General features: G+C 43.7%; 1 protein-coding gene across 1 annotated transcript; it reads right to left on the bottom strand.

Annotated features, from left to right (window-relative positions):
* Positions 1 to 3661: 3661 nt before the first annotated feature.
* On the bottom strand, positions 3662 to 17241 carry FAM124B (family with sequence similarity 124 member B). Its single transcript, XM_019977733.2, has 2 exons — positions 16081 to 17241; positions 3662 to 6764 (listed from the first exon to the last, which is right to left on the bottom strand). The coding sequence occupies exons 1-2, from the start codon at positions 16810 to 16812 to the stop codon at positions 6111 to 6113; spliced, it is 1386 nt and encodes a 461-aa protein (XP_019833292.2). The 5' UTR covers positions 16813 to 17241; the 3' UTR covers positions 3662 to 6110.
* Positions 17242 to 25403: the final 8162 nt, after the last annotated feature.

The following is a 25403-nucleotide window of genomic DNA, read 5'->3' on the forward strand; positions in this document are numbered from 1 at the left end:
TTGACCCAAACCCCGATCTCACTCTGTCTCACTCGATTTCACTCTGTTATTTGGTGCAAGAACAGAACTGATTGTAACTGATTCAAGCTGAAAACAGATTTATCAGAAGGCTGGGAGAACTGACTCCAAAAATGCAAAAGAACAAAAGGAGGATGAATCACAACCAAAATCAGGCCTCTGGACCAGTGTGGGGTACAAGCCCGAAAGCCAAAGGCTGACATCACTTCTCCCTGGGACTTCTGCCCGTCACCCCCGAGCCTAAAGGAGTTTTCCCACATCAAACCTCCAGGGGAGAGCACCAGATTGGCGTCGTGACTACCTCGAGGGATGCAAGGATGGAAAGTGTTTCAGGTGGGCTCTACCTCCTGCTGAGACGCCTATGGGGAAATTTCCTGAATATAAATTAATTTAAAAATATCTATGTTGTACTCTCTTGCATTGAAGCAGAGGGGAAAAGCTTGGAGAGGCCCCCTGCAGTCATTCGATTGTATAACAACAGTGCCCTCTACTGACAGATTAATGCTCTAGTGGAAAACAAGGGAAGCGTTCACACACCCCACTAAAAAGTCCAGTCCTGCTAAGATTCAGTCACACTTGGTTTCGTAATTTAGACCATTGCATAAAGCAAGAGAAAATTGCAAGATGCAAATGCTGTCCCATGAAAATGGATATAAAAAGGATTATGATTTATAATAGACATTAGCATGCATCAACCACAATCCTAGGACCGCAGCAGCGTCTGGTGCCCAGGATGGTTTAATAGGGTATCATCTAGTCAGGCCTGTCCTGACAGGGTGTGTACCCTAAAACCTACAGGACAAGATGGAGCCCACCAGGGCAGGTCTGGGGCGTGTAAAGAGGAAACCAGGGCGGCATGCCAGTTGTCAGGACACAAGGTGTGGAGGCAGGGAGGCATCACATGGAAACAGAGATCTCCCTTCCTGATTAGGCTCTTGACCTCTCTGTACTTTGGTTTTCTCATCTGTGAAATGGGAATCATTGTAGCACCTACCTTACAGGCTTGGTGTAAAGCAGGAAATACATAGGCGAGAAACTCCCACCTGGGAAGGAAGTTCTTAAGTCAGTCATCGTCAATTCAAGATTTAGTATTGTTGCTCTTCTTTACAATTATTGTTCTTAAAAACCTCAGAATCACCTCTGGCAAATGCAATTTTCAAATAGGATACCTTGTTCATGCTAAGCAGAGACCTTATTGTGTCAGATAGATTCTCTGGAATAACTAGACTTCTCAACTTTTCATAAATCCTCATTATGTGCTCTCTGGAGCCATAAGCACCTTTTGTTTTCCTGTCACAAATGATGGACAATATTTTAAAATGCTAATTGTGAGAAATGCTCAGGAAATATCTTCAGACCTCAGAGAAAGGTTGGAGAGATGTGAAAGGAAGGAGCGAGCCATGGGAGGAGAGACAGGCTCATTTCTAAGTGATGCAGGTGGAACAGCCACGGAGCAGGATCCCAGCAATGAATGCGAAGTGGAGAGAATGTCCTCAGAGAAAAAGTAAACCTTCCATCTAATCCTCTCTGAGCTGAGCCAAGGCAAGCTGTCAGAAGTTCTAGTTACAGGTCAATCCCTGAGGAATCTTGGGAAATGCTGCAAAGACGAAGTATTTTAAACAGAGTGAAGAATGAAGAGAGTATCAAATTCACACCCCCACAGAAACACAGAGGGAGGAAAAGACAGAAGGAAGAGAAAAGAAGGAAAAGAAAGACAAAGGAATGAAAAGGGAGGGGTACGGAGAAAGAAGGAAAAGCAAAGGGAGGGGAAAAATCCGCACACTGTGGCTTAGATAAGACAAGAAAGATAGCCGGGGGCGGGGGGCGGGGAGGACTGCCCTGGTGGTCCAGTGGTTAAGAATCTGCCTTCCACCCATGGCGAGTGCATGTTGATGTATGGCAAAACCAATACAATATTGTAAAGTAAAAAAAAATAATAATAATAAAAATTTTAAAATAAAAAGCCAAAACTCTAAAAAAAAAAAATCTGCCTTCCAATGCATTGTTAGTCGCTCAGTCCTGTCCAACTCTTTGTGACCCATGGACTGTAGCCCGCCAGGCTCCTCTATGCATGGAATTCTCCAGACATGAAAATTGGAGTAGGTAGCCATTCCCTTCTCTAGGGGATCTTCCCGATCCAGAGATTGAACTTAAGACCTATGCATTGCAGGTAGATTCTTCACCATCTGAGCCACCAAGCCAGGAGGTACGCAGTCCAGTGGCGGGAATGCGGGTTTGATCCTTGGCCGCTGAACTAAGATCTCACATTCCGTGGGACAACTGAGCCCAGGTTCTGCAACTAGAGAAGCCCCTGGGCAGTCAAAAAAAGAAAGGCATCCAGGGTTAAGGTTAAGTTATCCCAGGAATTTCTGACTAGGTTTTATAACAAGGAAATGAAAGTTAGGAGTTTCCAATTAACAGACAGTGGGTCTGTACCCATTCTTTTCTCTCCCCTTTCCCTCCCCTTTCTGAATCTCTACCCGGGAGGGAAGGAAGGGGTTTTCACCTCCTCCCACCCCTGCCTCCAGCACCTCCTATGTGTAATTGGGTTGTTGTCAGTGGTGAAAGGACCAAGGTCAGTTCCACAAAGCCCGGCTGTAATAAAGAAGAACAAATCTGACTCCATATTGGATTTGTTTCTTTTATTCTAACCTTTGTATCGCTTTTTCTACAAGTTAATTGCTACAAAGGAATGTTGCCTATAGCTTAAAGTATACATAATGGCCCATCTCTGGGAACCCCATCTCCTGTGCCTTAATGTTAAACTAAAACATCTTTGCTCAGTTCACAGGAAACCTCCTGACCAAGCCCACGTAAGAATGACTGCAGGAAGAAAGAAATGAATACATCCCCTCTAGTCCCCAGAACCAGGAAATGTTTGCAACAACATATGGCATCACTGACTCGATGGACGTGAGTCTCAGTGAACTCCGGGAGTTGGTGATGGACAGGGAGGCCTGGCGTGCTGCAGTTCATGGGGCTGCAAAGAGTCGGACACGACTGAGAGACTGATCTGATCTGATCACCCTTTTTACTTTACATCCTCACCTCTGCCCCCACCTTTGTTCTGTAAAAGAAACTAGCATCCAAAACCCAGGTAAGATGGTTCTTTGGGACACTTGTCCACCATCATCTCAGCTTCTGAATAATATCACTATTCCTTGCGTCAATAATTTGTCTCTGGATTTATTGGTCTGTCATGTGGCCAGCAGTACAAGCTTGGATTCTGTGACACTGTCAGAGCCAAGGACAGATGGGGTGCAGCTGAGACCCTTGCTCACTTACTTTCGTCAATCAAGGTGTGTCCCTCTCCTTCCCTCTCTACTCCCCCTAACAGGCTTCCCTGTTAGGTAAAGTGGTAAAGAATCCACCTGCAGTGCAGAAGATGCAGGTTCAATTCCTGGGTTGGGAATATTGCCTGAAGAAGACAATGGCACCCTACTCCAGTATTCTTGCCTGGAGAAGTCCATGGACAGAGGAGCTTGGCGGGCTACAGTCCATGGACTCAGTAACTAAACGACAACTTCCTGTAACAAACACATTTGCAAGCTTCCAAATGTTACCGTTTCTATTGTTTAGCAATATCCAAATAATGCTTGCAAAAAAATGTGAATACTATGCAGGTTAAAAAGAGCCAAACAACTGAAATGCAACTGAGTTTTAATATACCTATAAAAAATATACAATTATCTGATCATCAGAAGTCCCTCATGATACATTTTACATTTCAAGAAATACAGTACAAGTAAGTAAAGAATCTGGATAATTTGTTAAATTGGATTAGACTAGTTCATAGTTTATCTCTTGTTATATGTAATTTCTTTTGAACTTTTAGGATATATTTGATCCTATAATTTTCCTCCAGATATATAAACAAAAATGACACATATTGCAAAAATATGAGAACTGGATTTTCTTTTTTTTCTTTTATCATTGCTTTTACTAAAGGTTGTTTTTAAAAAATCCTTTATTGTTAATACATTTAAAAATATGGGTATGAAGCATCATTTGAAATTATAATATCTTACATATTTACAGTGTTTAACAATATCCAAATGCTTGCATATGCAAATGTTGATTTTTCTAACAACCTTGGTGCAGAAGATAAGGCAACAGAAGATCAAAGGTTTAAGGTTACATATAAATAGCAAATTTTAAAACTAAGACCCAAATTTGGGCCTTTCTCATCCACCCACTGGTATTTCTCTCCTATCACATGGTAAACTGAATTCCTGTCATGAGCAGGAGGATAGAGAAGGTGATACTTTATAAGCACACTCTTATTTTACAAGTCAATTTTGTAAGTTATCATTCAAATTCCTCAATATTCTTCATGATTTCCATGTACTTCTATTCTTACCCATGTATTATGCTAAAGGAATTAGATAACCTCAAAAAAGCCAGAAAGAAACCTGAAAACTTCCTGCTGTGCTTTTCAAGGCAGCTCAATAGTTCAGTTTAAATAATACTTTAATTTTTTTTAAACACCTATTATAGAAAACTATACTAAAAGTTCTTCATTCCACATTCTAAGATCTAACTCTAATCTGAGGGAAAGAAAAAGATGGGGATGAGAATATATTGATAGTGTAAGGACAAAAATCCATTTATAAGTCTTGTCTTTGTCCATTTGCAGCTGTCTTCCATTTCTACTCTTTTAGACAGACAGAGCACATAAATCCAGTCCAGTCTCGCTACCATGAGATTCAGCCTTAAGTCTGAACTCACCCTTCTCTGCAATTGGTGTGGTAAGTGTTAGGGTCTTCAAAAGATCCAGCGATTAAGTCAGCATTTATAGTCACTTATCATCTGTTTTGGAAAATGAAGTTCTTGGAATAAAATAACCTTAATAAATTAACTGAAACACACAGACCTCAGGTGTTTTTGAACATGTGAGTATCAACCCAATCAAACAAGACACCATGTGAGCAATTAAGTATTTGCCCATTATGATTAGAATTGCAGTTCACAGTATGCCCAATCTTCAGCCACGGGTTCTTCATACAGTCTGATGCAGCAAGTGTGGTATCAATTGTGGAAACGTTCCCCAGGGAAATGTTTGCACTCCAACATGTTCTTAAAAGCTGATAGAATGGATTTATCATAAGGCAAAACCATAAACAAGTTTTGGGTTTGATGGCCACAGAACCTATGTGCACCATGTCAATGTCTTATTCAAAGGGAGGTGTTTGATACAATTTGCTACATCAGTGAATGTATAAATGAATGAATGAGAATTACAAAGGAATTTAGCAATTTGTACATGGCCAAAAGAACCCAAGTCCTGCTCTAGTGACGAAACCAATGCAATCTTCCTGCCGCACTCGGTGGAGATTTTGAATCATCCAGTCACATCCCACTCCACTCTGCTTAATTATATGAACCACCGGCCCCACTAGAGTAGTACAGAAACAAACAAGAAATGGAGGAGCGAGAAAACCCTGGAGCCTAGCTTTCACTTTTAACCTGATTTTTTTTGGCTTCCAGGGTTGCTGCTCATTAAACAGGAAAAAAAAAAATGTTTGCAATTTTCAAAACATTTTGCATGTTAACTCATTCCAGATGCAAACAACTTCCAAGGCAAAAATCACTGGAGGGTTCGTGGTGAACAGGGCCTAGTTACCAAATGAGGTCACATAAAAATTAAAAAAACACTAAAGAATAAATAGTCCAATTCTGTCCCGGGGGCATGAGCTATGCAGCCCAAGTAAAAATTAAAACCAAATTACAGTCACTAATCAGCATTGCATAACACATCTGACTCATTTGCATACAATGCAATTATCCTGATAGAGGCTGAACTCAACACACCCAGCTGGGTTAGAGTGTCCCCAAGGATGTGAGCCATTGGTCTTTTTCCCTGTGCGTTGGCTGAATTCCCTCATGACCACGACAGCAAATAAAAACCACTCATCAACACCACACAGCACCACTAGACTTGGAACATTTGAAATAAAAGTGATGCAGATCGATGCATGGCTCACGTTCAGGCCCCCTCAGATGAACAAGAAACAGGCTGATTCTAGGTCAGTGCTCCATTTCTAGAACATCCTATTTGATCTCGAGTTTTAGAAAACCATAGTCATCTTATGCTATATAAAGAATTCTTCTTCTGCTTCTTTTGCTTCACCTTGGACTGGCAGAGGAAGGGGACATTTTGAGAGTATCTTCTTAGCACCAAGGTCCCTTTGGCCAGCAAGTGGCAAGGGGTGAACCCTTTCCTTAAAGATCCTGTTGTTTTTGGAAGCAGCTGACCCTGAGAAAGAGGTTGACAAGCATGATGGTGGCTGGTGGGTCTGAAGATTCCTTGGAAATCTGCTTGCAAAAGATGGCCTGGGTTCAGAACTGACCATGGTGAATCCGGTGTCAACATTTGTCTCTGCCTCCAGCTTCTCGAAGCTGTTTTCCCGGCCGAGGACCTTCATTCTGGCCCCGGGTTCGAGGTGAAGAGAAGACAGTTGCGGTTGGGATTCCGTGGCTGGGCTGCTGGGCTGAGCTGAGCCACCAGCGCTTTTCCACCAAGTGTTACTGGAACCGTCTGACACTGGCCGCCCACCAGGCTCAGGCAGCTCCACGGAGCTCACCTTGAACCTCCTGCCCCGAATCCTTCGACTCCTCAACTCTAGGGTCCTGATTGCAGAGACAGGGGTCAGCCTGGAGCCATGGGGAAGAGTGTCAGCTCCCAAGGTGCCATTCAGAAAAGGAGGCTCACCATTCCTCACACCAAGTCCTGGATTCAACTGGACCTACGGGACAAGGAGAAGAGTTAATGTTTTCCATTAAGTAAGTGCCAAGAACAGCTTCCCTGGTGGCTCAGAGGTTAAAGCGTCTGCCTGCAATGAAGGAGACCTGGGTTCGATCCCTGGGTTGGGAAGATCCCCTGGAGAAGGAAATGGCAACTCAATCCAGTTTTCTTGCCTGGAGAATCCCATGGATGGAGGAGCCTGGTGGACTACAGTCCATGGGGTCGCAAAGAGTCGGACACGACTGAGTGACTTCACTTCACTTTCAAAGAACAGATTACATCATACTCAGGCTTCTGCCATGCTGTGCTCATGCAGACTTTCAATAAAGTCAGTTGAACTGAATAGAAGTAAGAGGTACAGTCCTTCAACAGGATGAGCTGCCACCTTTGCTTCCTGGACATTATGTTCTACCTTTTTCTTTAATCTAATAAAGTTTTTCTCTTCTGGAACTGGAATCTGGCTATTTACACATTCAGAAATTGTTCAGGATTGATATTAGACTATGCAATCTAGAGGAGCCTCCGTGTCACTAATTTTTACCTGAACTCTATTGGAATTTTACAAGGCTGACCCTTCTCCTTTACATTTGAAGATTTCTCCTTAAATTTCTATGTCCACACATTCTTCTGGATTTTCTTTTTCCATCCACCCCTCTCAGTTTCATCACAGGACATAGTTCTTCAGTGCTAACCTGGGCCATCTTCTCTTCTCAGTCTGCACACTCTGTCAGGAAAATCTCATTAAATCCCATGCCTTCAACTATTATCTAACTGATGAAGGCATCGGAAAGTCATTATAGTTCAGATCCATCTCTTAAGCTTCAGACTTATCTATCCAACCGTCATCCAGGCACAAGCTCCTAAAACTCAACATGTCCAAAGGTGAACTCATCGCCCTCCTCTCACTAAATCTATTCTGCTAACTCTTCTCCCTCTCATAGAACCTGGCATCATTTGCTTCATGCTAGCCAAGCAAGAGCTTCATTTTCCCCTCCTCATCCTCCATGTCACCCATTCCCATGGACTCTGTCTTCCAAAGACTTCTCGGGTCTTCCTGTCCCTCCATGTCCACTGCCATTAACCCTAGGGCAGATGTCAGCATCACTCGTTGAAATACTGCAACAGCCATCTGTCGGGACACCTCATGGGTGCTCCTGGCCTCCCTCTAATCCATTCTCCACTCTACAACCAGAGGAGCTTTGAAAACAGTTTTATCATGTCACCCTCCTGCTTCAAGTGGCTCCCTGCTCTTCTTAAGATAAAATCAAATCCCTTAAATAGACCACCATACCCTTCAGGGCTTCCCTGGTGGCTCAGATGGTAAAAAATCTGCCTGCAATATAGGAACCCAGGTTCAATCCCTGGGTCGGGAAGATCCCCTGGAGAAGGACATGGTAACCCACTCCAGTATTCTTGCCTGGAGAACTCCATGGACAGAGGAGCTTGGTGAGCAATAGTCCATGGGGCCTCATAGAGTCGGACACAACTAAACAACTAACACTTTCTTTATTTTTCATACCCTTCACAGCAAATAGATGGGGAAACAATGGAAACAACGACAGACTATTTTCTCGGGCTCCAAAATCATTGTGGACAGTGACTGCAGCCATGAAATTAAAAGATGCTTTCTCCTTGGAATAAAAGCTATAACAAACCTAGACAGAGTATTAAAAAACAGAAATATCACTTTGCTGACAAAAGTCCATATAGTCAAAGCTATGGTTTTTCCGAGTTGGACCATAAAGAAGACTGAGCACCAAAGAATTGATGCTTTCAAATTGTGGTGCTGGAGAAGACTCTTGAGAGTCCCTTGGACAGCAAAGAGATCAAACCAGATAATCCTACAGGAAATCAACCCTGAATATCCATTGGAAGGACTTATGCTGAAGCTGAAGCTCCAGTATTTTGGCCACCTGATGTGAAGAGCCGTCTCATTGGAAAAGACCCTGATGCTGGGAAAGATTGAAGGCAGGAGAAGAACAGGGCAACAGAGGATGAGATGGTTGGGTGGCATCATCAACTCAATGGACATGAGTTTGAGCAAACTCCAGGAGATAGTGAAGGACAGGGAATCCTGGCATGCTGCAGTCCATGGGGTCACAATGAGTCAGACATGCCTGATAAACTGAACAACAATGAATACCCTTCACAGTCTGGCCTTTCTTACTCCAGCTTAATTCACCCCTTCTTCCTCTTGTCAAAATTGAGCCTTTTTCAATTCTTGGAACATTATTTGTTCTTTCCTAATGCCAGTGTTTGTGTATATTATTTCCTCTGTCTGGGATATGTCACCTCTGACTCTTTTTCCTGAAAACTCCTACCTTTCGTCAACTCCAAGCTTACACATCATTTCCTCCTAGAAGCCTTCTCCGTGTTACTGAATCTGGGTTGTTGTTCAATCGCTAAGTCACGTCTGACTCCTTGTGACCCTTTGGACTATAACCAGCCAAGATCCTTTGTTCATGATTTTTCAGACAAGAATACTGGTGTGGGTTCCATTTCCTTCTCCAGAGATCTTCCTGGACCAGGGATTGAACCTGTGTCTCCTGCATTGGCAGGCAGATTCTTTACCACTGAACGACCAGAAAAGAAAGTGAAAGTGAAAGTGAAAGCCGCTCAGTGGCATCTGACTCTTTGCGATCCCATGTAGCCTGCCAAGCTCCTCTGTCCATGGAATTCTCCAAGCAAGAATACTGGAGTGGGTTGACATTTCCTCCTCCAAGGGATCTTCCTGACCCGGGGATCAAACTGGTGTGTCCTGCATTGCAAGTCAATTCTCTACCATGAGCCACCAGGGAAGCCATCAGAGGTGCCCCTAAATATTGGTTCTGTCACTTATTAGTTGTGGGACTTGAAACAAGTTACCTAATTTTTCTGTACCTTGGTTTCCTCATACATAGAAGGAGATGATAATAAGTACCAGTGTCAGAGAGTTGCTGAGAAGTTTAAACTGTAACAGTGCCCAGGACACAGTGTTCCTAAACATCAGTTGGCTACTCTCATCATCATTAATCATACTACTTGCTGTCCTGGCAGCCTGTACTTTCCGTATCCTAGTAGTCACCATGCTATTCTGCAGTTGTGTGCTCAAATTCTCTAGATCTTCTTCTAGACTTTGCCAACTGGAAGAGTTAGGACTTTATACACCATCTTGATCACTATATCTCCAGTACTTAGCACAATGCCCAACATGTGGTAAGTAATCACTAGATGTCTGTTGGATAAATAAATAAAGCTTAATGCCTATCAAATTGTTTGTGTGTAGAAATGTATGTCCCCTAATGATTGGCCATTAAGTGGATACAAAGTCTTTTCAAGAAACTGCAGAAGGACATCCATCCTATGGATGGTCATTTCTGCAATCTTTAAGAGAGAGAACATCAACTTTTCCTTTTTTTAAGAGAAGTCCTTAGACCATATGGTAGAAGAAAGTACAAAATTTTTACTATAGAAATGCAGGTTGTACAGTTGGAGTGAAGAATTTTCAGGAGAAACATAATGCTGAGTGATTGAGATAAATCTCAAGAGAAAATGAAGCTTCTCTTGCCAAATAAGCAATTGAAATGCATTTGTAGAGATTCTGTTTATTTAGAGCACATCTTTCTAAGAAATATTTGTAAAATGTTACAGATTGAGAGCTAGGTGTTTTCGAGTTTCAGGGAACATTAGCAAATACCTTGATGAACAGGAAGATTATTTGTCACACATTTGGCTCCAAACACTTGAGAAATAAGAGACTGCATCACTGAAACATGATCAAGCTGTTAAGGAAAATCTGACATCACGCAGGGAAAAAAATATTGTCTCTTACTAAAAGTGATTCTAAGAAATAGCAAGAAGATTTCTCCTACATTGAGGAAAAAAAAAAAAGACTGCATGGTTCCCACATGTGTGGCCAAAAAGAAAAAAGGCCTTCTTTCCAGGGAAACTAGTCAACCCAAGTCTAACATGCTGGTGTATCATCATAGCCTAACTGACCTACAGAAGCTGAAACTCTAATACTTTGGCCACCTAATGCGAAGAGCTGACTCATTTGAAAAGATCCCAATTCTGGGAAAGATTGAGGGCAGGAGGAGAAGGGAATGATAAAGGATGAGGTGTTTGGATGGCATCACTGACCAATGGACATGAGTTTGGATAAACTCTGGGAGTTGGTGATGGACAGGGAAGCCTGGCATGCTGCAGTCCATGGGGTCGCAAAGAGTTGGACATGATTGAGTGACTGAAGTGAACTGACCCGTGGAAGAGGAATACCCAACTCCAGCTTCATCTAGCCTTTCATGTGAGAGAAGTGAAGTATTCAACTCTAGCCCACTCTAGCCATTCTCTTCCACCTAAGAGAGAAAAAACGTGTAAACGCTTGTGAAGTTCAAGGCATAGACTCATTAAGACTGAGACCTAATCTTATAATGACTCCCTTCCCCCAACTCCTTGCCACCACATTAGTAAAGCATTATTTACAGCTGTTCCTATGTCTCCTACATCATCCTGGCTATCAGGGGAAAAAAAAATTACAAGACATTACAAAAGGTAAAAAGGCACAGTGAAAAGACAGAGCAAGTATCAGAATCAGATGTGGCAGGGATGTTGGAATTATCAGGCCAGTAATTTAAAATAATTCTGATTAATATACTAAAGACTCTAATGGATAAAGTAAATAGCATGCAAGAACGGATGGCAATCTGAAAAGAGAGATGGAAGTCCTAAAAGAAGAACCAAAAAGATTAAAAAACAAAAACAAAAAAACACTGTAACAGAAATAAAGAATGACTTTAATGGGCTTCTTAGTAGACCAAACACAGCTGAGGAAACGATCTCTGAGCTAGAGGACATACCAATAAAATCCTTGAAAAAGAAAAACAGAGAGGAAAACACAGGCTGAAACAAAACGTACAAATCAGAATGGACAACCTAAAAACTGGGACAACTACAAAAAGAGTAATTGACATACAATGGAAATACCAGAAGAAGAGAGAATGAAATACTAGAAATATTTGAAACAATAATGACTGAGAATTTCCCCACATTTATGAAAGTCACTCAGTCATGTCCAACTCTTTGCAACCCCATGAACTATACAGTCCATGGAATTCACCAGGCCAGAATACTGGAGCTGGTAGCCCTTCCCTTCTCCAGGGGATCTCCCCAACCTAGGGATCAAATCTAGGTCTCCCTCATTGCAGGCAGATTCTTTACCAGCTGAGCCACCAGGGAAGCTCAAGGAGTGGATAGCCTATCCCTTCTCCAGAGGATCTTCCCAACCCAGGAATTGAACTGGGGTCTTCTGCATTGCAGGCAGATTCTTTACCAGCTGAGCTACCAGGGAAGCCCCCCTAATTTATGTCAAACACCCAACAACAGTTACATCCACTAAGGAGTGAGACTGTAGGATGAAAACTGCCAAGTGGAGAAGAGGGTAGCCCAAGGTATGCATTCAATAAGTATTTGGTGAATGAATAAACACTGACATTCCTGATCACGTATTCAGACATGCATTCATTACCAAGCATCTACTATGTACCCTAATATCAATCTCTCAAAAACACATATCCCAGGCTCTGAGAAGCATCAGACGGTCTGCACTGACAAGAGGTCATATAGGAAAAGACATGGAGAGAGACACAGCATCCTTCTTACGCAGACAATAACTACACTACAGTTTCCACTTTACAAAGCATCTCCATGTATATCCCCCGTTTTGATCTCATAATGCAAATTGTACATGTCACTACCATTCAGAGGCTCTATCAGTGACTGCTGATTATAGTCAGGATAAAATAGAAGCTACTTGGCAAGGCTTTTGCTCATTCACCCAAGAATGGTTTTGCCTACCATGTGCCAGACATTGTTGTAAGTACTGGGAATACAGGAGTGGACCAAAAATGGTCCCTGTCCCCATGGTGCTTACCCCCAGTGGCTGGCCACGTGCCTGAGGATGTGGCCTCTGCCCACCTCCCCATCCTCTTCCCCTAACCCCCTCCCTTCTCTCCAGCCACATGGGGCTATAGGGTGCTTTCTGAACATAATGGCTAAGAAAATGCTATTCTACACGTTCTCACCCATCATCTCCTCCATTCAGAACACTTTCCTCTCGTCTCCATCTGGCTACTTCCTTCTGGGCTCTCCAGTTCAGGCAGGGCCAGGTCTCACCCCTCGGGGAAGCTTTGCCCACCACCCTCACTGGATCTAGCAAACCACCCCCTGCAACCCCCTCAACACACGTCCATCCCGGCCCTGAGGAAGGGTTACATGTGGAGAAGTGAACTTGTGATTATGACTCTCCTGTAAATGCATTCATGCATGCTCAGTCCCTCAGCCATGTCTGTCTCTTTGTGACCTCATAGACTGTAGCCCAACAGGCTCCTCTGCCCATGGAGTTCTCCAGGCAAGAATACTGGAGTGGGTTGCCATTCCCTTCTCCAAGCGATCTTCCTGACCCAGGGATCAAACTCGGGTCTCCTGCATTGTATTATTTTTTTCCGTGGTGGACATCAGTCATTTGTGCTACCCATAATTTGTCCCCTCACTGATCTTCCCTGGGAATTCTTGTTCCCCCTCCCCCAGGAGTCCCAAGAGAGTCTGAGTCCAGAAAAAAACCTAAGGATGCAGGAGAGGAGTGCCTCTGCCTCAGAACTAAGCTATCCACAGAACCCCATTCCCTTGAGTGAGTGACTGAGTGCATTTGACAGAGAAGAGAGTCTGATCCAAGTTGGTACAACTGACGTGAAGTCCAGAAATTTTAGGGGACCCTTGTGGGGTGAAGAACTCAAATGGATCATCTTCAGAGTTGCTGGCAGCCAGCTGCTGACCACAGTGGCCTATTTGGGGAAGTAACAGAGCTCAGAGTCAGCTCCACGGCCTCCTTCTTAAGACCCAGGCTACTTATGCACAAAAAACAATTTAAGAACAGACTTATGGTCACGGGGCAGGGAAGGAAGGAGAAGGTGGGATATATGGAGAGAGTAACATGGAAGCATATGCACTACCATATGTAAAATAGATAGCCAATGGGAATTTGCTGTATAACTCAGGGAACTCAGACCGGGGCTCTGTAACAATTTAGAGGGGTGGGATGGGGAGGAAGGTTCAAGAGAAGGGGACATATGTATACCTATGGCTGATTCATCTTGATGTTTGACAGAAAGCAACAAAATTCTGTAAAGCAATTATCCTTAATTAAAAGATAAATAAATTTATTTAAAAAGATAAAAAATTTTAATTTTAAAAAAGAAATAAAATTAAGGCTTGCACACACATGCACGCACACACACGCACGCGCACACACACACACGCTCACACAAAGCCAATGCATTTACCCCTCATTCTCTCTCCCCACAAGGAAGTTTGCAATGGGTTTCATATCCTGAAAAATTCACCCCATTATAGGAGTGAAGTAGCTATAACGTGTTATCTTATATAGTGTATTATATCCGATCCTTTGTACATGAATTCTTCAGGGACTTTTATATGACACCAGAAATAGAAGTTCCCAGAAGATAATTCCCCATTTCGTTTGCAAAAGCCTAACCTCATTGACATTTATCCAAAAAACTATTCTGCACTCCCCAAATTCAACCTAACTTTCCAATGGAGCTAAGCTGTATAAGCCATGATTCAGAAGTAAAAATGTCAGGTAGCCTTTAGAACAGAAATGTCTCTCCTGCTGCACGCACTTATTATATTTTTGCTCGACAGCGAGATTTGAATTCTGGAGATTAAGACTGAAGGAAAATTTTTAGATGCCTTGCAAATTAGTGAATTATATAATAAGCAACTAACAGAAACAGTGTCTATCTGCCTTATGTGAATGAGAAGGTAAAGGATTTAGAGATCGTTTCATATAGAATAAGTATGACTCATATTTTATTAATAACTCAAAGCTGATGAGAACAAAATTAATCAAAGGGAAGGATAATTCATCTTCTAGCCTGTTTTTACCTTATCCAGTAGGTCTTAAAGCACTTCCTGACCATTTCTCAAGGACAGAAACTTTGCTGTGAATATCACGTACACCTCCCTGCCTACACACACTTACACAGAGTACTGGACTGCAGTGGTTAACTGCCTGGTTTCTGAGCCAGGTAAACACTTAATCTTGTGTCTTGAGCAAGTAGCTGGTACCTCTACTCCTTGGTTTTGCCTTTTGTAAAACTTCCTAGGTTGTAAGAAGGACTAAATAAAATAATCAAAGTGAAATACTTAGTCTAGGGCATAATATAAACAATAAGAGCTAAAATTGCTTTCTGGGCACTATCTTAAGCTCTTTATAAATGTCAGGTCACTTAGTGTAAATAACAACCTGTCCTCTAGGAAGATGTTATACTACCCTCATTGTGCTAACAAAGGAACCAAGGTTCAAAAATCATGGTGCTACTAAGTGGCAAGGTTCAACTGCCACATAATGTAGTATAAGACATGACACGTGGTAACTGTAATTATGCTTGCTTTCAGTAGGATGCTTACCAGAAGATCTTTTAATTCAAGCTTTTCTCAATTTTGAAGGGTTCTAACCATCTAACTTGATTTGGGGTAAATTTTGACAGTGATGCAAGATACTTTAAAGTTAAGTCCATAGGACGGCATATTTAACATTTGTTGTTGTTTCTGTTTTAGTCACTAAGTCATGTCTGACTCTCTGTGATCCCATGGACTGTAGCCCACCATGCTTCTCTGTCCATGGGATTCTCCAGGCAAGAATACTGGAGTGGGTTGCCATTTCCTTCTCCATGAGATTGTCCCAAGCCAGGGCTCGAACCCACGTCTCCTACATTGGCAGGAGATTGGCAGATTCTTTATAATTGAGCCACTAGGGAAGCCCAACATAATTAACATTCCCAACTTTAATTATAACTTCAGCTTTCTTAGGTTCACATGGAAAGAACTAATGAAATTTCTGAACCGGAAGATGGGCAAAATATTTGTGTCTAGTTGAGGAACATGGTTAAAGAAAAATCTGAAAAATGGGACATTGTCTGAGTCTACTGCAAACTACATGCTGTAAGCTACCAGGTCACAGCAGCTGAACTTCCTCTTCTGTCAGATGAGGGGATTTGATTAAATCAGTGACTCTCAACTGTGCTATAAGTTACATATTAGCATTATCCAAGGAGCTTTCAAAAACTACCCAAGCCTGGGTGCCCCCAAAGATTCCAGTCTAACTGATCTGGGGTGAAGTCATGACATGAGGAGGTTTGAAAGCTCCCCAGAGATCCTGGTATTCAAACAAGGTTGAGAACCACGACATTACTTCATCTCTTGGCTGTCAAATCACACGGCTACATGGGCATCTAGAGATCACAGAGACCAAACAGACATACCTGAAGCAGAATCTTGTTGCCGTCATAGTCCTGTGTTTGCCACCGGGTGCGGCTGATGGGGACACAGGGATGGGGTAGAAGAGGCACTAACTGGCCAATCTCCTGGACCTTGAACTGCAACACTGAAGCCTCTTTGGGGTCCACCGATGTTCCGAGGGGCAGCTGCTTCAGGGAGAGCTGCAGGGCAAAGGTCTCAGTGGAGTAGAGCACGAAGAAACAGAAGTTGCTCTTTTGCAAGGTGGCTTCTCTCTGCAGGATCATTGCGTAGAGCCGGATGGCGTCTTCGTAGTTATCAAAACTGCAGTAGAGTGTCACTCTCAGGATCTCGGTGCCACAGTGCACCTGCCTCACACCCCAGATGGGCATCTGGCTGTCCAGGCTGTAGAATTCCTGATTGGCAAGAATGTAGGGGCAGGGTCTTCCCTGGGCGTTCTGAGTGGGGTAGCACTGCCATGGCCAATGCTGTAAGGAGTCCAGCACGTGGAATAGCCTCTCCTCACCTAGGTTCTCCTTCAAGAAAAGCAGAACAGACATCCCCGGGAAGCGTGACCGCTTGGAGTGGCACTTGTCATAGTATTTCACTGGACTGGCCCGCTCGGACACAAGAAAGAGACGGATATCTGGGCAAATGCAGTCTAGGAGCTGATCCAAGGTTTGCTGCAAAAGCAAGCCCTGCCCCGCGTTGGCCAGCAGGTGGACAGTCATGGCCGGGGGCTCCGGCATCTCATCCATCGTGGGTGCTGAGGATGACAAAGGATGCTGGCGAATCGGGCCCGCAGGTCCAGCTTCTGAAATGAATCGGAGGGGCGGGAGCTTCCTACACTCAGCCTTCAGCCCAACAGGAAAGCTTCAGGACTTCAGAGCCATGCTCTTACCCTGTATGCCTGGTTGCTGCTGGCCACACTGTAAACGAATCTCCACAGATTCGGGGACAACAGCCTCCATGCAACACACACCAGCAGCGGGGTCCATGTCATCCAGCCGGTGTATAATGTAACTGCGGGTACAGGGCTGTGTCAGGCGCTCCCTGGGTTTCTGTTTGACCTAAAAACCTATAATCCTGAGAAACACTCGAGTGGGTGGTTCTTACAGACACTCAGTAAAGGAAATGACCAGGCAAAAAGGAATAAGAGTCGGCTGTGAGAGGCTGATAGCAATCTGTTTAGTTGAAAAGACATCCATTTTCTGGACCCACAATGGGTTCTGGTTTCCTCCTTCCCTCCCTCCCTGTTTACAGTAGCTGCCAGGCCACCTGAACACAATGATTGCTTTAAAACAATCCTCCCAACTTGTCCCTTGGCCAGGAATTTTCCCCCTTTGTCTTTTTATTTTCTTCTTGAACAATGGATGCCTGGGCTTTGAAGAGAAGTTATTATATCCAAATAATTTTAACTGTTCACTGAAAATGATTCTCTCTGCTGCTAAGTATATTCAAAAGATATTTACTCAAGCCCATTCTTTAGAAAGAATGAGAGCTTTCTAAGGTCAATAATAATCCTTGTTCACTCTGTTGAGGATTTACTACATACCGGTCATAAACTGTTTTAGAACTTTACGTAAATCGGTTTAATCCTCCAGCAAACCTACGAAGAGACCATTGTCCCCAAATTACTGAAAAGGAAACTAAGGCACAGAAAAGTCACGTAACTTGCTCAAGGTGTCAGAGCTAAAAGTGGCTGAGGGAACATTTGAATCCAGGAACTGAGTGAGTGGCCCCCCTGTGAGCCAGGGAGAAGGTACCTCTCTGGGACCCAGATGTCCCAGACTGGACTTTCTCCCTGAATATAAGGAAAGGCTGCCCAAGCAAGTTCTCATTGCTGTTGAATCTCAAAATGAATAATCCTCAATAAGAACATCCAAGCTCTAAATATATAAACTTCCCTGATGGCTCAGATGGTAAAGAATCTGCAATGTAGGAGACCTGGGTTCGATTCCTGGGTTGGGAAGATCCCTTGGAGGAGGGCATGGCTAATACTCAATAACACCCAAGCTCTAAACATAACACCTACCCTAATGTGTTCTAAATATCCATTTAAAAATCATTTGGAATTCTGATAGCTGTGCTACTAAAAATGTGGACAAGCACATTTTTCTAACTGTAATTTTTTTAATGAGAAATTTATTAACACTTTTAGTGCAATTCAGGAGACCCCAGTTCAATTCCTGGGTTGGGAAGATCTGCTGGAGAAGGGATAGGCTACCCACTCCAGTATTCTCAGGCTTCCCTTTTGGCTCAGTTGGTAAAGAATCTGTCTGCAATGTGGGAGACCTGGGTTTGATCCCTGGGTTGGGAAGATCCCCTGGAGAAGGAAAAAGGTACCCACTCCAGTATTCTGGCCTGGAGAATTCCATAGACTGTATAGTCCATGGGGTCCAAAGAGTCGGACATGACTGAGCAAATTTCATACTCACATAACGGAACATCATGTGACTTGATAAATCACAAGTTAAAAAGCACTTCTGTGGTGAAAAACAAAACACAATAAAGTTAAGGTATAACTTACTCTAGCTTCATTTTATATATGTTGATTGCTTTAACAGTACAAGAACCAAATTTAACATCACGTATTGTTATCTGTAGGGCTTCCCTGATGGCTCAGGTGGTAAAGCGTCTGCCTGCAACTCGGGAGACCTGGCTTTGATTCCTGGGTTGAGAAGGTCCCCTGGAGAAGGAAGCGGCAACTCACTCCAGTTTTCTTGCCTGGGAAATCCCATGGATGGAGGAGCCTGGTAGGCTACAGTCCTTGGGGTCACAAAGAGTTCTGTCTTGGGTAGCCCTACATGGCATGGCTCATAGTTTCAATGAGTTAGACAAGGCTGTGATCCCTGTGATCAGATTGGTTAGATTTCTGTGATTGTGGTTTTCAGTCTGTCTGCCCTGATAGGAGAAACTGACTGAAGGGGAAACTGGGTCTTGTTCTGATAGGAAGAGCCATACTCAGTAAATCTTTAATCCAATTTTCTGTTAATGGGTGGAGCTGTGTTCCCTCCCTGCTACTTATCTGGGGCAGAATAACTTCAGATATAAGATCATGGCATCTGGTCCCATCACTTCATGGAAAATAGATGGGGAAACAGTGGAAACAGTGACAGACTTTATTTTGGGGGGCTCCAAAATCACTGCAGATGGTGACTGCAGCCATGAAATTAAAAGACGCTTACTCCTTGGAGAAAAGTTATGACCAACCTAGATAGCATATTAAAAAGCAGAGATATTACTTTGCCAACAAAGGTCCGTCTAGTCAAGGCTATGGTTTTTCCAGTAGTCATGTATGGATGTGAGAGTTGGACCATAAAGAAAGCTGAGCGCCAAAGAATTGATACTTTTGAACTGTGGTGTTGGAAAAGACTCTTGAGAGTCCCTTGGATTGCAAGGAGATCCAACCAGTCCATCCTAAAGGAAATCAGCCCTGGGTGTTCATTGGAAGGACTGATGGCTGAAGCTGAAACTCCAGTACTTTGTCCACCTGATGAGAAGAACTAACTCATTTGAAAAGACTCTGATTCTGGGAAAGATTGACAGTGGGAGGAGAAGGGAACGACGGAGGATGAGATGTTTGGATGGCATCACTGACTCAATGGACATGAGTTTGAGTAAACTGCGGGAGTTGGTGATGGACAGGGAGGCCTAGCGTGCTGCAGTCCATGGGGTCACAAAGAGTCGGACATGACAGCAACTGAAGTGAACTGAACTGATTGTTATCTGTGGGCTTCCCTGGTAGCTCAGATGGTAAAGAATCTGCCTGCAGTGCAGGAGACCTGGGTTCGATCCCTGGGTTGGGAAGATACCCTGGGGGAGAGCATGGCAACCCACTCCAGTATTCTTGCCTGGAAAATCCCCAGGGACAGAGGAACCTGGCGGTGGCAGACTACAATCCGTGGGGTCAAAAAGAGTTGGACACGACTGAGCAACTAAGCACGGCACTGTTATCTGCAGAAGGGAATCATTTCTATTCAGTTTTTTTCCTTTTTTAAGTTTTGTGTATGTATTTATTTTTGGCTGCACTGGGTCTTCCTTCCTCTAGTCGTGGTGAGCAGGAACTACTCTCTAGTTGCGGTGTGTGGGCTTCTCACTGCGGTGGCTTCTCTTGTTTCAGAGCATGGGTTCTAGGGTGCATGGTTCTCAGTAGCTGCGCCACGTTTGCTCAGCAGTTGTGGTGCATGGGTTTAGTTATTCTGTGACACATGGAATTCTCCCAGACCAGGGACAAACCCATGTCCCTGCATTGGCAGGGCTCTCCACCACTGAGCCACCAGGGAAGCCCCTCAGCTTTCCTTCCTAAATCTAACCTATACTTCTAATCATTTGAGTTTTGTAAATCCTATACATTTTGCAATGGAAAAATCTATAAATACAGTTTATTACGGATACATTGATTTTTAATTACCATCTGTGATTCAGTAATTGAATTCATTTTGCTCCAACTTTCCAAAAATCATTAGACTTTTTAAAGGCATTATAGTTCTGAAGCTTTAAAAAAAAAAAAAAAAACTCTTAATTTAGATTCCACACTGGCATGTGAAGACAGTAACTTTCTCATTCCTCAGTACAATTACCCTTTCCTTTCTGCAGTCCTTCACTCACAGAGCTGATGCAGGCATTCAAGACTTTAGACAGTTTTTGGAAAAGTGTTTGCCATTCTACAAATAACTCTAAAGATTCAAGAAGAAAAATTATACCCCTGAGACAAAGATATTAACTCACAACATTTTGTAGAAGGCAAGTGTTTAAGCCCTTATATAGAAAAGGTTTTCCTCCTTGATGTTGTTTTAATCTTCCATCTAGCGTTAAAACATTATTTTTTCCTCATGAGGTTGTCATATCTGTCAGGAATAAAAAGATTTCTTTAATTTAATGGCTGCCTAACTGCCAAGAAACAGGTGGATGGGGGAGGGGGCCACCAACCTCCTTTCTGACTGGCTGCCTCTGTGGTTATTATTTCTCCAAGAACAACCTAAAATATTGACGCCTTCCCATCCCTCATGCCCAGTAATAGCCTCCATTCCTCATAGCCCCCTCCACTCATCACAGTGGCCAGATTCAGCTGGGCTCCACGGTACTCTTCATTTGTGCACACTGCCTCTGTTGAAAGCACAGGTGGAAATATTAGGGGAAGTCATCAGCTTTGCCTCCCAGTACCTGGACAGCTGACACTCTATTCACTACGTTTTTTCCCCTGAAACTTGGGAAAGATGCCCAGGTATCTGTCAATCACCAGCTTCTGGATGGCAGCCAGCTGGTCAACTCTTCACAACAAAGTGGAGAAGCTGGTGACAGGCACTGCCAGGAACTCTAAGAAATCAGCTAGTTAGGAGGGTTTGTTGGAACCCACGGACGGCCTCTGAGATTTGTCCCTACGGCAAATCTCGTAAATACACCAGGAGACATTCAAATCCTGAAATCCCACCCGCATCCCAAGAAAACTTTGAGCTTCTTTCTCTCTTTATAAGTGAAAGTGAAGTCATTCAGTCATGTCCGACTCTTTGCGACCCAGTGGTCTGTAGCCCACCATGCTCCTCTGTCCATGGGATTTTCCAGGCAAAAGTACTGGAGTGGGTTGCCATTTCCTTCTCCAGAGGATCTTCCTGACCCAGGGATTGAACCCAGGTCTCCCGCATTGTAAGCAAGACGCTTTACTGTCTGAGCCACCAGGGAAGACATATTATAAAGTTTGTCTATTTATCCCACATGTTGACAGTCAGCCACTTGCCCACAACAGAGAACAGATAATCACCAAGTCTTGCTTTGGAAAAGCAACTTCAATTATTGTCATCAGGGATCAAGGTCACTGCAGGATGCATGGAAACTCCTACGAGGGACACCAACCTAGACAAGAGGGACAAGGAAGCCCAAGGAAGAGGAGATGCTGGCAGGGGACCCCCCCCACTTCCATCTTTCTCCACATGTATCCAGAGAGATACCGAGCATCTTGACTTTGATCACTCTGAGTGGCATTAACTTGAAGCCCATCTGGAGCAAGCTGTGGGCTGGCCATGGACCTCAGTGTGGCTGAACATTACAATCATCTGGGTGCTTTTCAAGAGATTTTGCCCAAGCCCAGTTGCAAGCCAATTATATCAGAACCTGCCTGATCTCATTAACCTGCATTATGATATTACCCTCTGAATATCTCTAAAATCTGCCCACTTCTCCCCATTTTTATCATCACATATGGGACTGTATTATATACCCTGAAGCAATCCCCTACAGGTACATTCTAGCCTCTTCTAACCTGTTCTTCATGCTGCAACAAAGAGGGCATTTTTGAAACACACGTCACTAAACACATCATGTCCCTTGCTTAAAATCCTTCAGTGCCATCCCTGTTTTGTTTTGATCTTTTAGGAAAAAAGATCAAAACAGTAACTCCACAGGGGAGACATCATTGTGACAGACATCAGGGAAATCAAGTGACTGAGGTTAACAATACCAGTAATAAGACAAACAACTTCTATGGAAGTCTTGCCAGGAGTTCATAACCTTGGTCAAACCCTGAGAAAACATCAGACAAGCTGACACTGAGAGACATTCTACTTAATAAATGATGAGTGCTCTTCAAAAGTCTGAAGGTTATGAAGAATAAAATTGGAAATGTTACAGATTGGAGGAGACGAAGGAGACACAGCAAACGAATGGGATGTGGATTCTGGATTGGATCCTGGAATAGAAGAGAGAGATAATGGGGGAAATGAGTGAAATTGGAATAAGTGCTTAGTTTAGTTAGGAATATCATACCAATGTTTTTTTCCTGGTTTTGGTAACTATACATACTCATGAAAGTTGTTAATCTTAGGAGGACTTAGGAGAAGCATAGATGGAATTCTCTGTACTACTTTTTCAGTTTTTCTATAGGTTGAAAATGATTTCAAAACAAAAAGTTAAAAAGAAAATCTTTTAAAAAAAAAGAGGAGATACTATTTGAAGTCCCAGAAGGTGGGAAGAAAAGGAGCCAGGCAGGTGAGGAGACTGGGTGTGGGGAAGAAGGAGGAATTCCAGGAAGAGGAAACTGCTGGGGACAAGCTATATACACCTGCAGAAGAGCAAGGAGCCTGTGATACATGGACTGAACTCAAGGTGGCTGCCGGGTGGGAACACAGATAGGGGTAAGAAGCTGGAAAGGCAGCCAGGCTTCAAAAGTCATCATAAAGACTTTGGAATTTCTTCTACTGGGAGCAGAACCACAGAAAGTTTCAAGCTGAGAACTGGCTTGAAAAGGAAATCATGTTTTAAGGAAAACCTGGATAGGAGTGAGATATGGAAAGTCAAAGTGAATGGACAGGCTTATTGGATGTGGGTAGAAAGTTGCAGTGATGGGACCAAGGGACCTCCCAGTGTGGTATTTACAGTTGAGGCTGTAAATACCACAAGGCCATCAAAGAGGGATGGTTGGAGAAAGGCAGCAGCTGGGAGTTAAGTTGAGGGGTGTGTTCTGGACAATGAGTGTAGATGCTTGTGGGTCACCCAAGTTGAGATGTCTGGTGGCCATTTAACATGGAATCTAGAGGGGAGCCACAGATCAGAGAAGGTGGGTGGGGAACCATTGATTTCTAGGCAACTGTGGGAATTCACACGATGATGTAGGTGGAGAATCTACAACGAGAACAGGCAAGGCAACAAGCAGACGGGACCCTGGAACAGAATAAGGGACATGGGGCATGTGAGTGGCACCCAGAGAGAACTGAAGAGTGGCCTCACTGTACAAAACCTGCGTGGGTGTTTGTGTCTTGGGTTGTGAGGGTTTCAGGAGATAGTGTTGGCCGGAAAGACCACAAGACTCAGTATTACAGAATAACACTTGTGACTCAGTCTACCTCCTCAATGGAGCAAACTCAAAGAAAGCACTGAGCAGACTTTGAGTCATTCAAGCCTCTTTTCCTCGCTCCCCAGACAACCTGAACTCTGACTCTTTGTCTGATACTCATTTGCTAGCCAGGAGCTAGAAATTCAGAACTTGAGGTGGGAGCTGGAGAAAAGGTGCTGGGATGGGATTGTGGTGTGCTCACTTTTAAACCCTTGACAGCAGCCTACAACCCTGTATCTGCAGAGCAGGCACAAGATAGAAGGAATCTGCAGGGAAGAAGGAATCTTGGCATCTTCTAAAATATAAGAGCTGTGGGGAAGTGAAAGGGCTTTCCCAGCCTCACGTAGCTGGTTAGTGGCAGAGCCTGGGTTTCTGGTTTTTGAAACATGCTTCCCCACCACTCCCAAGGAAAGCCATGCACAGCAGCTGCATATATACAGTCAGGTGAGAGCCATTCAAGTTCAAGACTCATGTCAGCACATAAAAAGGAAAAAGGAAGGTATGAGGGTTGGGCATTATACACACTGGGTCCCATGCCCTGGACACCTCTGGTTCACGTGTTTCTCCATCCTTAGCATTCCTGCTCTGATACTCTTTATATACTCAGCATTCACCATCCCAGACCTTCTCCTAAACACACACACACACACACACACACACATCCTGTACCCTGTGGTCAGAACTTCTGGCTTCTCTAGGAGTTAGAACCAGTGGCAGGCAGATAATGGAAACCTCTACGATTCCCACCCCACTCTGGGCTCCTCCAGGCAGAGAAGGGGAGGGAAAAAGTGGCCGTGGCAAGCTTCTTCTCCAGGCTGGCGTGGCTCTTAGCTGACGCTTCTCTCCTGGCTCCCCAGAGGATCATCCCCGCCCAACCCCAAACAATGCTATCAGGCTTCCTATTAAATTGCCATCTGTTTCCCCTTTCCCAGGACAATGCAGTCCAGTCACAGAGCCTGTGAGCAGATACCCAGCGTTTTCACAGGTGCGACAAAGAAGGTGCATTTCCTCCATCAACTTTGTGGTAGTCTTCTGCTCTGACATCATTTCTAAGGCTCTGACCAGTTATTGTTCCTGACTGAACCCCTCAGTAGCTGTTGTTGACTGAGCTAAAATCGCACAACATAAAAGTTGTGAGTTAGATTTCATCCAAGATCTTACTGAGGACGACAGCCCGGAAGACAGCCTCTCAAATAGCTTTGAGGAGCTACTAAAAAGAGGTGAGGCAGGAGCCAGATATACATGAACCTTTTTCCTGGGAAAAACATGTGGTCAAGCCTAATAAGATTACTGCCAGTCACAAAAAACAGACATCTCAAGTTTTTTATTTTAGTGCTTTTCTACGTTCTGGAAGATGAAAGAATCTGGGGTCTTTGCAAATTTTCCATAGACATGCATCTTAACTACCTAGGGGCCAGTATATCCAAAGCACAGGATGCTTCCTGTTTTTCTCCATCTTGAATTCCCCTCAGGGTGCAATGCCTGAAGTGCCTAAAGGCTTGACCCTTGTAGAACTGGAAT

The sequence above is a fragment of the Bos indicus genome, chromosome 2 (assembly GCF_029378745.1).
Source record: "Bos indicus isolate NIAB-ARS_2022 breed Sahiwal x Tharparkar chromosome 2, NIAB-ARS_B.indTharparkar_mat_pri_1.0, whole genome shotgun sequence".
In the NCBI taxonomy this organism is placed as follows: Eukaryota; Metazoa; Chordata; class Mammalia; order Artiodactyla; family Bovidae; genus Bos; species Bos indicus.